This window comes from Solanum verrucosum, unplaced genomic scaffold (assembly GCF_900185275.1).
Source record: "Solanum verrucosum unplaced genomic scaffold, falcon-dt-bn FXZP01000268.1, whole genome shotgun sequence".
Lineage (NCBI taxonomy): Eukaryota > Viridiplantae > Streptophyta > Magnoliopsida > Solanales > Solanaceae > Solanum > Solanum verrucosum.
Genome location: NW_026019957.1, coordinates 570,175 through 582,353, shown reverse-complemented (window position 1 = coordinate 582,353; position 12,179 = coordinate 570,175). Strand labels below are relative to the sequence as shown.

At 34.1% G+C, this 12,179-nt stretch overlaps 3 protein-coding genes across 3 annotated transcripts; 1 reads left to right on the top strand and 2 right to left on the bottom strand.

Annotated features, from left to right (window-relative positions):
- Window positions 1–789: 789 nt before the first annotated feature.
- LOC125814728 (probable WRKY transcription factor 53) lies at window positions 790–2,774 on the bottom strand. Its single transcript, XM_049494191.1, has 3 exons — window positions 2,455–2,774; window positions 1,456–1,578; window positions 790–1,114 (listed from the first exon to the last, which is right to left on the bottom strand). Exons 1-3 carry the CDS (start codon window positions 2,772–2,774, stop codon window positions 790–792), a joined length of 768 nt encoding a protein of 255 aa, XP_049350148.1.
- Window positions 2,775–3,724: 950 nt separating this feature from the next.
- Window positions 3,725–4,830, top strand: LOC125814599 (uncharacterized). Its single transcript, XM_049494063.1, has one exon. It carries the CDS (start codon window positions 3,753–3,755, stop codon window positions 4,617–4,619), a length of 867 nt encoding a protein of 288 aa, XP_049350020.1. The 5' UTR covers window positions 3,725–3,752; the 3' UTR covers window positions 4,620–4,830.
- A 4,506-nt stretch (window positions 4,831–9,336) lies between these two features.
- Window positions 9,337–10,562, bottom strand: LOC125814617 (ethylene-responsive transcription factor ERF061-like). The gene has a single exon (XM_049494083.1). It carries the CDS (start codon window positions 10,393–10,395, stop codon window positions 9,355–9,357), a length of 1,041 nt encoding a protein of 346 aa, XP_049350040.1. The 5' UTR covers window positions 10,396–10,562; the 3' UTR covers window positions 9,337–9,354.
- Window positions 10,563–12,179: the final 1,617 nt, after the last annotated feature.

Below are 12,179 nucleotides of genomic sequence, written 5' to 3'. Positions count from 1 at the left end.
TTAAAAACTCTCTTAGTCTTTCTTTTATTCTCTTAGTGATCTTAAGTTTCAAAGGGCTTACTTGAGTTTATAAGAACATGAAAGATTCGTGAGTAAGTTGTCAAGTGCCGCACTGAACATTAGTGAGACTCTAAGTCCGTGACACTTAAGTATACTTTTGTCGGATTTAGTTCTTTAATTATTCAAAAACCTATTAGCTTTGGTCCCTTAACTATACACTTATCAGTTTTAATCCTTTAATTATTCATAACTTATCAGCTTTGGTCCCTTAACTATACACTAACCGGTTTTAGTCCTTTAAGAAAAGTCCTTAACTAGACTATTTAGTGCATTTTATATTTAGTACTGAAATTAAATGAACCTTAATAGAACAGAACATATGCAAAGGAGCCACATAACATTACTTTAACTGAGTTAGAATTAAACCTTAGTTGGTTCATTAGTTAAAAAGTTTGATTTTCCTTTAAGTACTCCCTTTCTTCCGGTTTATATGACCTAGTTTTCTTTTTTAATTTGTTCCAAAAGAATGATTTCTTCCCAAATTTGAAAATAATGAACTTAAAATTTCCATTTTACCTTTAATAGCAAATTTGTATAGCCACACAAATACTTTGTATTTACAAGTTTTAGAAGTCTTATAGCCACACATATGTTATGTCATGTCTAAGACTAGTCATGTTTTAAAGCTTCCTTTTTATTTAACCTTGATGCCCAGTCAAACAGTGAAACAAACTAAAGTGAAGTTCTTATAAATTTGTGACTTTTACCAGGATAGTGATATCGACTTTATTACCTGAGATATTTAGCTCCACGGATATCTTTCTGTTCGAACTTTATCGAGCTATAGCCACCATCTATAGGACCTTCAAATGAATCAAATCCACCCTCAGCACCGACAAAATATGGTGAATAGTCATCATCTATCAGGCTGTGATGGCTGGCTTGTCTCCCTGGTGATGCTGCTTGTAGTATAGAGTTAGTAACTTGGTGACACTGACAAGTATGGTAGCCTCTGTATGTGATCTCAAATCCAGTAGGATCAACATCAGACCTTTGCATTTGTTTTGTTGCCAGACAGTTGTCAATGTGACGAAATGTACATCTATAGTAACCTCTGTAAAGATATGTAAAACTCAACATCAATACATATGACTCTTGTTGTATGTTGTTTTTTTCTTAATTATGTACATATAAAGCAGCTGAATCACTGAAAGAAGATAAGAACTTGCGAAATTTAAAGCTGAGGAGTACATAACATGATTTTAGTTAGTGCATTTATATTTAGTATTGAAATTAAATGAATTTGAATACAATAGAACGTATGTAAAGGATTCACATAACGTACTTCAACTAATTTAGGATTAAATCATAGTTGATTGATTGAAAAGGTTGATTTTCCTTTTAAGTATTTTTTATGAATTTATGTTTTTATGCAGGGTAGTGAAATTGACTAACCTTGGAAACTTAGCTCCAAAAATATCTTTCTGTCCATATTTTCTCCAGCTATATCCATCATCCGGAGGACCTTCAACTTCACTCTTAGCGTTGAATCTTACTTGTTCGAGAAACTGTGATTTTCTGCTGACACCCATAAAAACCAGGTAACTTCACATAGAAAAATAATTCCATATCTGTAGTTAAAAGAAAGAAAGGACTTTCAACACATATAGTCCTAGGACTTGCGGTTTTAAATTATGTTGCTCAGACTCTCAAAAATTGTTGTTGCACCTGTATTGAATCATCTAAAAATATACTACTTTTGGAGGATGTAATACGCGCCCTTTGGAATTTTTGAAGAGTTTGAGCACTATAGATTTCAAACATACCGTCAAACTTTTGTATAACCGCCTGTCATTATCTGTAATGCTAGCATTATGCTATATATAATAGGCAAATTTTCTTTGAAACTGATATTTTACTCTATATAACAGAACTTTACCTATCACCAACAACTACCATTGTACTCTTTCTATCTAATAACAACCTTATCCAAATATGTATTCATTTTTTGTTTTATAATCTAATAACTAAAAAGCAATCTATTTTATGTAAAGTTTAAATCTCATCCTTAGACCAACCAAGTGACCCCTGAGACCCAAGGGGAAAGTGTCATATAAAATACCCCCCTATCCATTTTTATTTGTCTGTTATTAACTTGGCACATCCTTAGGGAGCAATAAATAGAAAAACAATTTTACCATATCACCTTTTTGAACATGATAAATTCAATGCTTTTAAAAATGACTATTATCTCTTAATTTTCTCAGGACATATAAAGGTTAACATCAGTTTTTAGTATAGCATGCAAGTAAAAGTGGATGGAGAGAGCATAAAATACAAGAAAGAGTTGTTTGGATGGTAAGCAACCCTTACTTCCAATCCTAAGATTGTGAGTTCACCGAGCAAAAAGGTGGGAGGTAGGTCCTAGGGAGAGGTAAGATAAAAAAAAATGACCTTCTTTTTGAAATATGTATGAGCTTCTGATGATCTTCGGAACTCCTTTTCTTGTCATCACTCCTAGGATTTCCATCACCAGATACCTTTGATTCGATTGACCGAGCTGCCGGAAGGGATTGGACTGGTGAGCCACTCCATTTGAGAATTAACAGAGATTGCTCATAAGAAGAAAGTATCTTCTGCAGAAGCAATTCCGGAATTGCTTCAGAAGTGGAAGGTACAGAGCTCAGGTAAGTTCTTAGCTGCTTAGTGTGTTCCATGCCTTGAGTTAGTTCATTGATGAGTAAGTAGTAATCCCAGGTAAAAGCACCATCCATATTTTAGTTTTCTTGATTGATGTTGATACCCTTGAACTGAAGTTGCACACTAAGTGGAGTGAAACTTAGATTATATAGAATTATATGCAGCTTAAACCACGATGTGGACTTACTTATGACTTATGAGTGAATTGCCATTAACAAAAAGATTACCAAGAGAATTTAGGATGAACAGTTGGTCAGATCTAATATAGCAGAAACTGTAAAAGTGAAGGCCTTAGAATAATTTTTCTGCGTGTTTAGACGTGTGGAAATTAATGAGACAAACTTTTGACCAATTCAAAACCTCCCTTTCCTCGTCCTTTCCTTCTATTGGTGAGATGGAGAAATATTGCAGATACAAAATCTTCAAAAAAGTAACAATGGTTGTATCATGTAATGTATTTTGTATTTTGTGGGTATGTTACCATACTTCTAAGTGGCAAAATTTGTTTTTATAAATAAGAATTTATATATACTTAGATAGAAGTGTTAAAATTGAAAAGATTCTATGTTGCTATCAAAATTAAGAAATTTAAATCTCAAAAAGCAAAAATATTACACATAAAATTAAGACAGAAAGTAATATAAAAAGTTTATTTAACTTCCTAAAGAGAGATATTTTTTATGTAAAATGGGATTTAGATGGAATGTGCAAAAAAGGGGGAAGAAGGTTTATGGTCTATGATACATATTGCTTTTTTTTTTTTTTTTGAAGTCTTGTTAAATTTGACTTTTCCCGAAGGGATAAAACACGATTTAATAAAGATCTTATCTTATTAAAAGAGTAATTATATTTGGTGTTTGTATGATTCAGTTAAAAGACCCGAGAATATTAGCGGGTGATTTCAGTTCCAGCCACGTGGTGGTGGTAACCGATGCCCGTTGCCCCCATTAACCTCTCTTTCTATTCTACACCACCTGCCCGAACTGCCCGTCACCCCATCCTATATATACCGAATTGGATTCATCTTGTTTCAACAATTTTTACTTTTCACCATGGCGAAACTCTTCGTTGCTGTCCTTTTCCTCTTATTCAACCTTTCACTTGCTCGTACTCCGTTTACTCAACCGGAAAATGACGTCACACACCTCAAACTTCCTTCGGAATATGACGTCGTTATCCCTGAACTTCCTCATACTCTACCTGAATCAGATGATTCAGCGCCTGCTGTTAACATCCCTAGTAAATCCGATCACGAAGATACTCGTTCCGTCCATTCAGTCCCGGTTACATTAGTCAGATTCCGGCCGATTAACCGTCGATTCAGGCTCCGATCGAGCCTACCGTTCCGCCTATGTCACCACCTGAAGCCGGGATCACAGCGTCAGATCCCTTTTGGTAATGATATGATACTGCCTTCTAAGAGAAACATTGACTTTGAGAAGTTTGTGAACCATATTGGTGTGCGTCAGATTCCGTCGGATCCGTTCAGTTTCCGCCACCATCGGTACAATGATAAGAAGATCTGGAAGTTCCTATATGATCGCGAGAGTTTTGGGGAAATGAAATTGAAGGATCAATTACCTCATCACCACCATCACCATGACGAAAACGAAGACAATGATCACGAACAGAGGCAGATCTCGATGTTTCAAATCAATCGTGAAAATCAAGGTAATTTTGGTGAGATTAAATCGAAAAATGAAAATCAATTTGTTGCTCATCAGGTTAATGATGAGTTTGACAAAAGATCAAAGCTTTATGCAAAGCACTATGAAATGAATTTGAGGAAGCGTTTTCATTATAACAATGGTGAAGAAGAAGAAAAAGCTAAGGAAGAGAATAAGTGGCATAAGAGGGAAAAGAAGAAAGGTGGATTCATGAGAGGTATTCGTAAGTTCTTGCATCACTACTTCGATTGAAGCATCTTTGCTTTGATATGCTGCATATTTGCGTTTTTGTGTTGTTGTTTAAAAGAACTATGGAAGTATCTATATGTTTTGATGTTGTTGTAAATAATTTGCATCCATGTGAGATGTAATAGGAAATATAATAGTAGTAATTTATTACTCTATACTATATCATATACGTTTTGTAATATGTTGCCATATGATTGTACTAGACATTTGTAAATCTTTGCTTTTACAGAACCACTTTGTTTAGTAAAAAATAGTCCTGTGAATAAAACATCCCGTGCTAGCAGGGTCCAGGGAAGCGCCACACACCCAAGGGGTGTGATGTTGCACGGCTCGAACCAGTAAGCTGTAAAGTCACATAATTACATATAATTATGCTGGAATAATCCTAAGCTTTGGATACCAACAGTAATCGTTATGCTTGGGTTACATTAGAATGAACGCCGTTGTCTCTTTCCTGCTCTCTCCCGTGCTACATAATCTGGTGTTAGTTAATTAATGGGTTCTATTGAATCTGATTTTCTAGAGGAAAACAATGAACTTGTTGATGTATCGAATGCCATGCCCTGATCGGCTCTTTGCGAAGGAAAGAGGATTGGCATGAAGTAGGGCAGAAGAGGAGATTGAGATATCCTTGTAATGGATATCTTTTACCTGCTTTCTGTGCCTTGATCGGTCTAATTCTTAAAAATCTTGATTGAACTACCTGAATAAAGTAAAAGAAATAGTCGTAGGTGATATGAATTCATTGAATCATGAATTGCAATGGACAAAGAGGATTCCTATAAATAGTGGTGGAACCAAATTTTTCACCAAGTAGAATTAAAATATAAAGAAATATATATAATCAGTACCTAAGGAGATCAACATAAAAATATCTAAACACATAAAAGTTAATTTTGACCTATCTATACCGTGATTTTGACTCCCCTGTACAAAAATATTTCTTCCCTTGCCTGTAAGGCAATTTTAATTGATTTGCGATTTTGGTTTAGTTGATTAATTCGTTGTGGAGAGGTATCAAACATTCATACTAGCATTAACTTCCCGAATGGAAAAGAAAAATCACAAGATTCTCAAAATATAGCAGAGCATGTATCAGTTTGTTGGGTGCTGGTGACCTCTAGGATGGAAGGCCATAGGCTGATTTGAATTGCAACTCCAATGGAGACTTTCTTGGTCCTGGGGTGAAGGCGGACTCAGAATTTGAGAGCAGTGCGGGCACTACTGGTCTGTGGCTACAAAAATATGTTGGAGTGGGAATCGAATCCAGATCTGTGCACTTAAGGATCATTTGTGCACCCTGTATCAACCAATGGAGCTACCTGACCTCTGTGAATGAGTGCCAATCAAAATTACATCTATATGCGTATATCTTTTTTGAGGTTATCGGGGGAACATGACACTCCTACCCTAGGGGTAGGTCTGCCTCTGTCCTGGGGTGTGATGAAGATTGACATTGGAGTGACAAATCCCAGAGAAAGGAGCAGTCTTGAGACCTTGTATAAAAACCTAGGCTGCACCCTTTCACCACACAAAGCCTTAATATTGATACTAAGATTTTTTAAGTTACCAGTTCATTTGAACCCACCCAGTACTTTCAAACATTAATTAATTCATATGTAAAAATTCATTGATATAGCAATAAAGAATTGATAACTTTTAAAATATATTGGGCTCAATTTTAAGGACCCACCTTAAAGACTGAATTTATATAGCCTAATTCTTGGATCCGCTTCTGCTCACAGTCAAATATTTATAGATGTTTTATGGATTTTTTACTGGATTCATGTGAACCCACATATTTCATTTAGCAAATAGCCCATATGATTGTACTGGCCCATTTTGGAAGTCCAACACAAGGTCCATGAGACCAGCCCATAAAAGGTTAGATGCTAAACTGTCCAATCCATTAAACACCTCTTTTTATCAGTCTTGGAAGTTGTCTTTCAGTGTAAACTGTTTTTGTGTCAAAAACTCAAAATTTCTTCTTGGTTGAGAAGACGTTTGAGAAATACTGAAAATGGTGCCTCATGAGTATCTCTAAGTGTATCTTCTACTGCTTATTTATTCCTTTTTTATTCCACCAAGTTTTTAGTCAAGTAGAGGAGATTTTGTGACTATTACATCTAAGTAATATACAAAATTTTCCCTGTAGTTTTGCCATGTCTTGTTTATACAACATCAAGAAGACATTCACCAAGGATAAAGGTTGAGCACATTTATCTACAAAGATAGTTATTATATTGTTTGTATCGTATAAAAACATTCCACCTCCTTGATTAGCCTAGAGTAGCTCTAAATATGAATAAGAAATGAAGCATTTGATTACTTCATGCATGCTTCCCTTGGCTTGGAGGATAGAGCTCAGTTGGTAGAGCTCTTACTCTTTCAATTGAGTCCTTGCGATTACGAGTTGGATGCCTGATTTGTCCTGATCTTGTACTTGAACCGGGCATTCAGTTTTCTAAGTAAAAATTGGTGAGAAGAAAAATAAAATAATAACTAAATCTCCTTATTCTGCCATGAAACTAGAATTGCCAAGAAGGTAAGGACAATTGAAGTACTTGAACCACACTCACTGTTATTCTACCTCAATTCTCTATTTATCTATTTCTTCACAACACACATATTATTTGTTGCAAACCAAGCCTATGATATGTATTGTCCCAGTTGATCCAATGGGCTCTAGGATTTGTCTTTGGGCTATGACTCATTGTACCAGAAGCATGTCTGTCATGTTAACTTGTGTGTTGTCTTATAGTATAACATGTTACTTCTCTCATTCTCTGATGTGATATTTGATAACGTTTAACATGTACCCCTATTTCAAAAGTTTGTCTGCTTAGAAGTCCGTCAGTTCCTTTTCGTATATATTATGTATGCTCTTCTACCACAAAGAGCTAGTTGAGTTGATTACGTTTGTGCATGTAGTGTAGATGAAGCTTGACATATAATTGGCATATTCAGAGTAACATTATCAAACAATGACTAGTCTTAGAAATAAGGATAGCCCAAAAAGGTCTTTATGTTGCTGTTATATTATATATCAGACAAGCGATACTGAGGCATTCCCATCATCTACTCTGCACTTAGTGGGTCACATTGTTCCACCACAGAATTGGGACCATTTCTTTCTTTATTTGGATTTCTTGACTATTGGTAGAGAAATACAAATAGGGCTATGTAAAATAAATAGTTTAAATTTTAGGTTTAGCAAACATAAAAATAATATTTGTATGTTATAGCTATAGTTTGCATAACAAATTTTATGTTTGCTATGGAGCATTAGATCTGTATAAAAATCGTGTATAAAAATCGCGACATCTGATTAGTATAAAACGCAACGATTTGTATAAATCGGGCGTGTGTCTATGAAAATTGTGTTTGTACAGGTATATGTTCTTTATGTTTGTATATCTGCATAAAATTTGAATTTGTATACAATTGAATCGAAATAAAATATTTGTATGTCAAATATCTCTCTCGCACTTTATACAACACAAATTATACATAGTAATTTGTATAATTTGTGGTTGTATAAAGCGAGAAAGAGAGAAAGGCAAAAGAGAACTGGTAGGGAAAGATCTATATTTGTATAATTATAAGTGTATAAGATGAAAATATATGTATTTGTATATATAGTTTTCTCTCGCTTTATACAAACACATTTTATACATTTGTGTTTGTATAAAGTGAGAGAGGCGAGGGAGAGTGGCGAACGAGAATTCTGGAGAGAGAGCCGAATGACAAGTGTTTGCTACGGATTAGAATTAAATGAAACTATGGTTATAGCATTTAATTTGAATTAATAGTTTGCTATTTTATACAATTTTCCTAAATAAATATTTTGATTAATTAGAGTCATTGAACTAAAACTAATAAAATTTAATTATTTGTTAACGCTTAATATTTTATTAATAAGGTGTTATAGCAACACATTCTTATACTTTTATGTATAATACACACACAAATCCAGAAATCAAACCAAATACCCAATTAATCTATACTTTTCGATCGTAGATGTAATAGAGCTATCCAATAATTTGGCTAAATTCGGCGTAGTTCTCACACCTATATTCACACCCCATGTTATGTTGATGGTTAAGTGTTAGTAGTATATTCGAACATATGTCATGTATCTATTAATTTGGAGTAAATATCCTCATGTGAGTACATTTTTACCAAATAGAATAACATATATACAAATGATGTGTTTAACTTACCTCAGCTAATTTGAGATGGGAAATATCATTGATTGATTGATGATGATGAAAAGGGATATGAACTTTCTCTTTATGAAAGATCATTCTACAATATGGTTCAAAAGATACTAAACTTTATGAGTACTGGAATTAGATAAAATACAGAAAACTGGGAATGAACAGGTTATAATATCTCTGTTCATCCCATAGAGAAAAGTTAAAAAACAAGAGACTGATACTTGATTAATTTGAACAAAAGAAGTCATATAACTAAATAGCTACACATCTTCAAAATTAAACATTTACACTGCCCACAATATAAAAATGGTCTCTACCACATCTCAAGAAGAGATTCTACAAATATCCAAAGCACTTTTAACCTAAAAGTCAAAAAAAATTCAAGTCATGTGGAGGGTAAGCAGGGGTGCATCTACAGACGAAGTTATGGGGTTGGTAAGATCCAATAGAAAAAAGGATTGTAATCGGAATTCATAAACTTAAAATTTTGAATCCTACTTACAAAGTCGGAATGACTTCTAGCTAGCCAGAACTGCCCATATCAACTCAGGATCAAAAGAAGGCATTGTTGCTAAGGAATAATCTTCCAACTCCGATTCCAGCACAGACCTTTCGAATTGATGTGTGATGCTAATGACATGGCAGTTATTGTTCTCAGGCCCCATGGGGCAGTCACCAAGAACAGAGCAAGGTGATTTCTCACTATTCAAGAATCCATCATCAGAACTACTTGAAATCACATCACTATGACTCCAACTTTCACTACCAACCAATGAAGAAGAAGAACAAGATGATGAATCCAAATCCACATTTTTTGCAACTTTTTTCTCACTTTCAACAATTTTCTTTCCACCCTTTTTAGCTCTCTCCCTTTTAACCTTCTGGCAAATAGCTTGAATCTTAGCATCCACAGAATTCTTCAAAGCATTCATCTTTGCACTATCTCCAAATCCCAACTCACTTGGATCGCGTAGATTTGGAAAGTTCAATCGTGCATATTCCCCGCGAAGTTTATAGGCTGCTCTGTCATAAGCATAAGCTGCAGCCTCAGCATTGTCATAAGTTCCAAGCCAAACTCTCATTCTCTTCTGAGGAAGTCTTATTTCAGCCACCCATTTTCCCCAATGCCTTTGTCTCACTCCTCTATATAACTTTTTCTTGTTTGGACTAACATATCTTTGTGAATATAATGATCCTTGAAGTGGGGTTTGTGTGGAAGTTGTTAGAATTGTGACATTTGCTCTATTTTGTTCCCAAAATTTTTGTGAATATAAAGATCCTTGAAGTGGGGTTTGTGTGGAAGTTGTTGGAATTGTGATATTTGTTCTATTTTGTTCCCAAAATTTTTGGAGCAAATCTTTTTGTCTGAGATAGACTGAAGAACATAGTGGTTCAAGAACAGGACTAGTAGTAGTCATTTGATTTTTTGGTTCTTGGCAATGAAAAAATATTGAGTCTAAAGTGTTGGTACTACTTGTTAATAGGATTTGAGATAAAGATGATCTAATTTGAGCAGCCTCATCAGATGAGTAAGACATGGTTTCTTGAATTCTGCTCATAGTTTCTTGATTTCCTCAAGAGAGACAAGTGATGTAGGAGAAAAGAGAAAACACAAAAAGGAAAAAAGGATACTAAAAAAAATTGTCCCTTTTGTTGAGATTTATAATACACTGATCCAAGAAAATTTGAGGGTGTGTTAAAAGTTGAAGAATTTGTTCTTGATGATTGGCTTATAAGAGGAAGAAAAATTGGAAATTCAGGGGAAGTTGGGATTTGGATAAAAAAGATTTGTTGTGTTTGATATCTATGGTGTGTGTGAAAGTTTGGTTTCCTCTTTGTTGTATTTATAGCTACAGAAAGGATCTTTTTTTCTCTTTCTTCTAAAGGTCCTTAACTTTTTGTTTTCAAAAGTTCAATATTTATGATTCACCTTTTCACTTTTTAGCTCTTTTGACAATCTCTGAACTACTACACATTCAATAACTAATGGAGCTGTTTATTGTGAGGTCTAAGTAATACTTTCAGGGATAATTTTATCCTGCGTTTGTTTGGAGGTATTAGGCAGTCTTAAGATTATTTCTCATCTTTTATACTTTAGTGATGAGATAAGTTATCCTATATATATGGTGAAATAACTTGTTTCCAATCAAACGATCCCAAAGAGTAAAAGTTATATGTATTGTTGACGTACAATATATGGACATAATTGCAAGTAATCATATTTAAGATCATTGTTATAGCGGATTAAATAACATTGGAGGTGTAAAAAGTTCATTTTTGTAGTAAGAAAGGAAAAGTAACCCAAAAATGGACGGGATCAAGAGGTTGATAGGTATCGACAATCAGTAACAGAGTTAGAAATTTTTATGAGAGGGAATTAATAGATACTACAGTGTTACATCTAGGATTTGAACGTCATAAAAGGAGATTTAACCGTTTTTATATTAAAAAAATCTCTAGTTACACAATTTAAGTTATCGACTAGAGAATTTAGTTGAAACCCATTAATTCTACCTACCCCTGCATGTTGGTGGCTGACTCAAGTGACCCCGTAATAATCTATCTAGCACAACACTAACATTGAATGTTGAGGGTCTATTAAAAATAATATCTCTACCTCACAAAGATAAGATTAAGATATGCATAAATTCTAACCTTCCCAAATTTCCCGTGAAACTGTATTGAATATGTTGTTGCTACTAAATCAAATAATTCGATTTTACAAGTTACATATTAAAGTAAAAATTCATATATATATATTTTTATTATAGCTTTAACTAATATTAAGCTCAAATACAAAATTGTGTTTTGCATTGAAGACAATGTTGTACAAGAAAGCAAAAAATATCTTAAAGAGAAAAATGTGTACCCCATAAACAGGCTGTATATTGAGTACAGAGTTTGGAAAATAAGCTTTAGAAGAACTCACATTCACAACTAACAACTGGTATGGACCCCAAAGGACTAATTCCGCAGGTGAAGTCTGAAATAAAAAATATACGCAGATTTTACCTCCGATGTATCCGTGCCAACCTCAGAAAGAGTGGCCCTATGTGTATTTATTTTGGTTTAAATCCCCTATTTATTGATGAGATACAAAAAGGTACTTTATGTAGTATTTAATTTACTATGGCAGAATAGTCAGCAGTACTCATAGGACTTTTGAACAGTTGAGCGTCTTTCTTATATCTCCTATTTCCTGGCAGGGGAAATTTGTTTTATCTATATTTAATAGTTTTGGTTTCTGAAATTTATTGATCCGATTAATTTAGATGTATCTCATTAAAGGATAAGACGAGTTTTTATTAGTGGGTTTTCATTTGAAAGTCTCGAATTTGAGACA

Coding starts and splice junctions, on each gene's coding strand:
- LOC125814599 (XM_049494063.1), top strand. CDS start 3,753: ATGGCGAAACTCTTCGTTGCTGTCCTTTTCCTCTTATTCAACCTTTCA.
- LOC125814617 (XM_049494083.1), bottom strand. CDS start 10,395: ATGAGCAGAATTCAAGAAACCATGTCTTACTCATCTGATGAGGCTGCT.
- LOC125814728 (XM_049494191.1), bottom strand. CDS start 2,774: ATGGATGGTGCTTTTACCTGGGATTACTACTTACTCATCAATGAACTA. Junction 1,579..2,454: donor ATACATATTTCAAAAAGAAG/GTCATTTTTTTT, acceptor GGGTGTCAGCAG/AAAATCACAGTTTCTCGAAC. Junction 1,115..1,455: donor TTTGGAGCTAAGTTTCCAAG/GTTAGTCAATTT, acceptor ATATCTTTACAG/AGGTTACTATAGATGTACAT.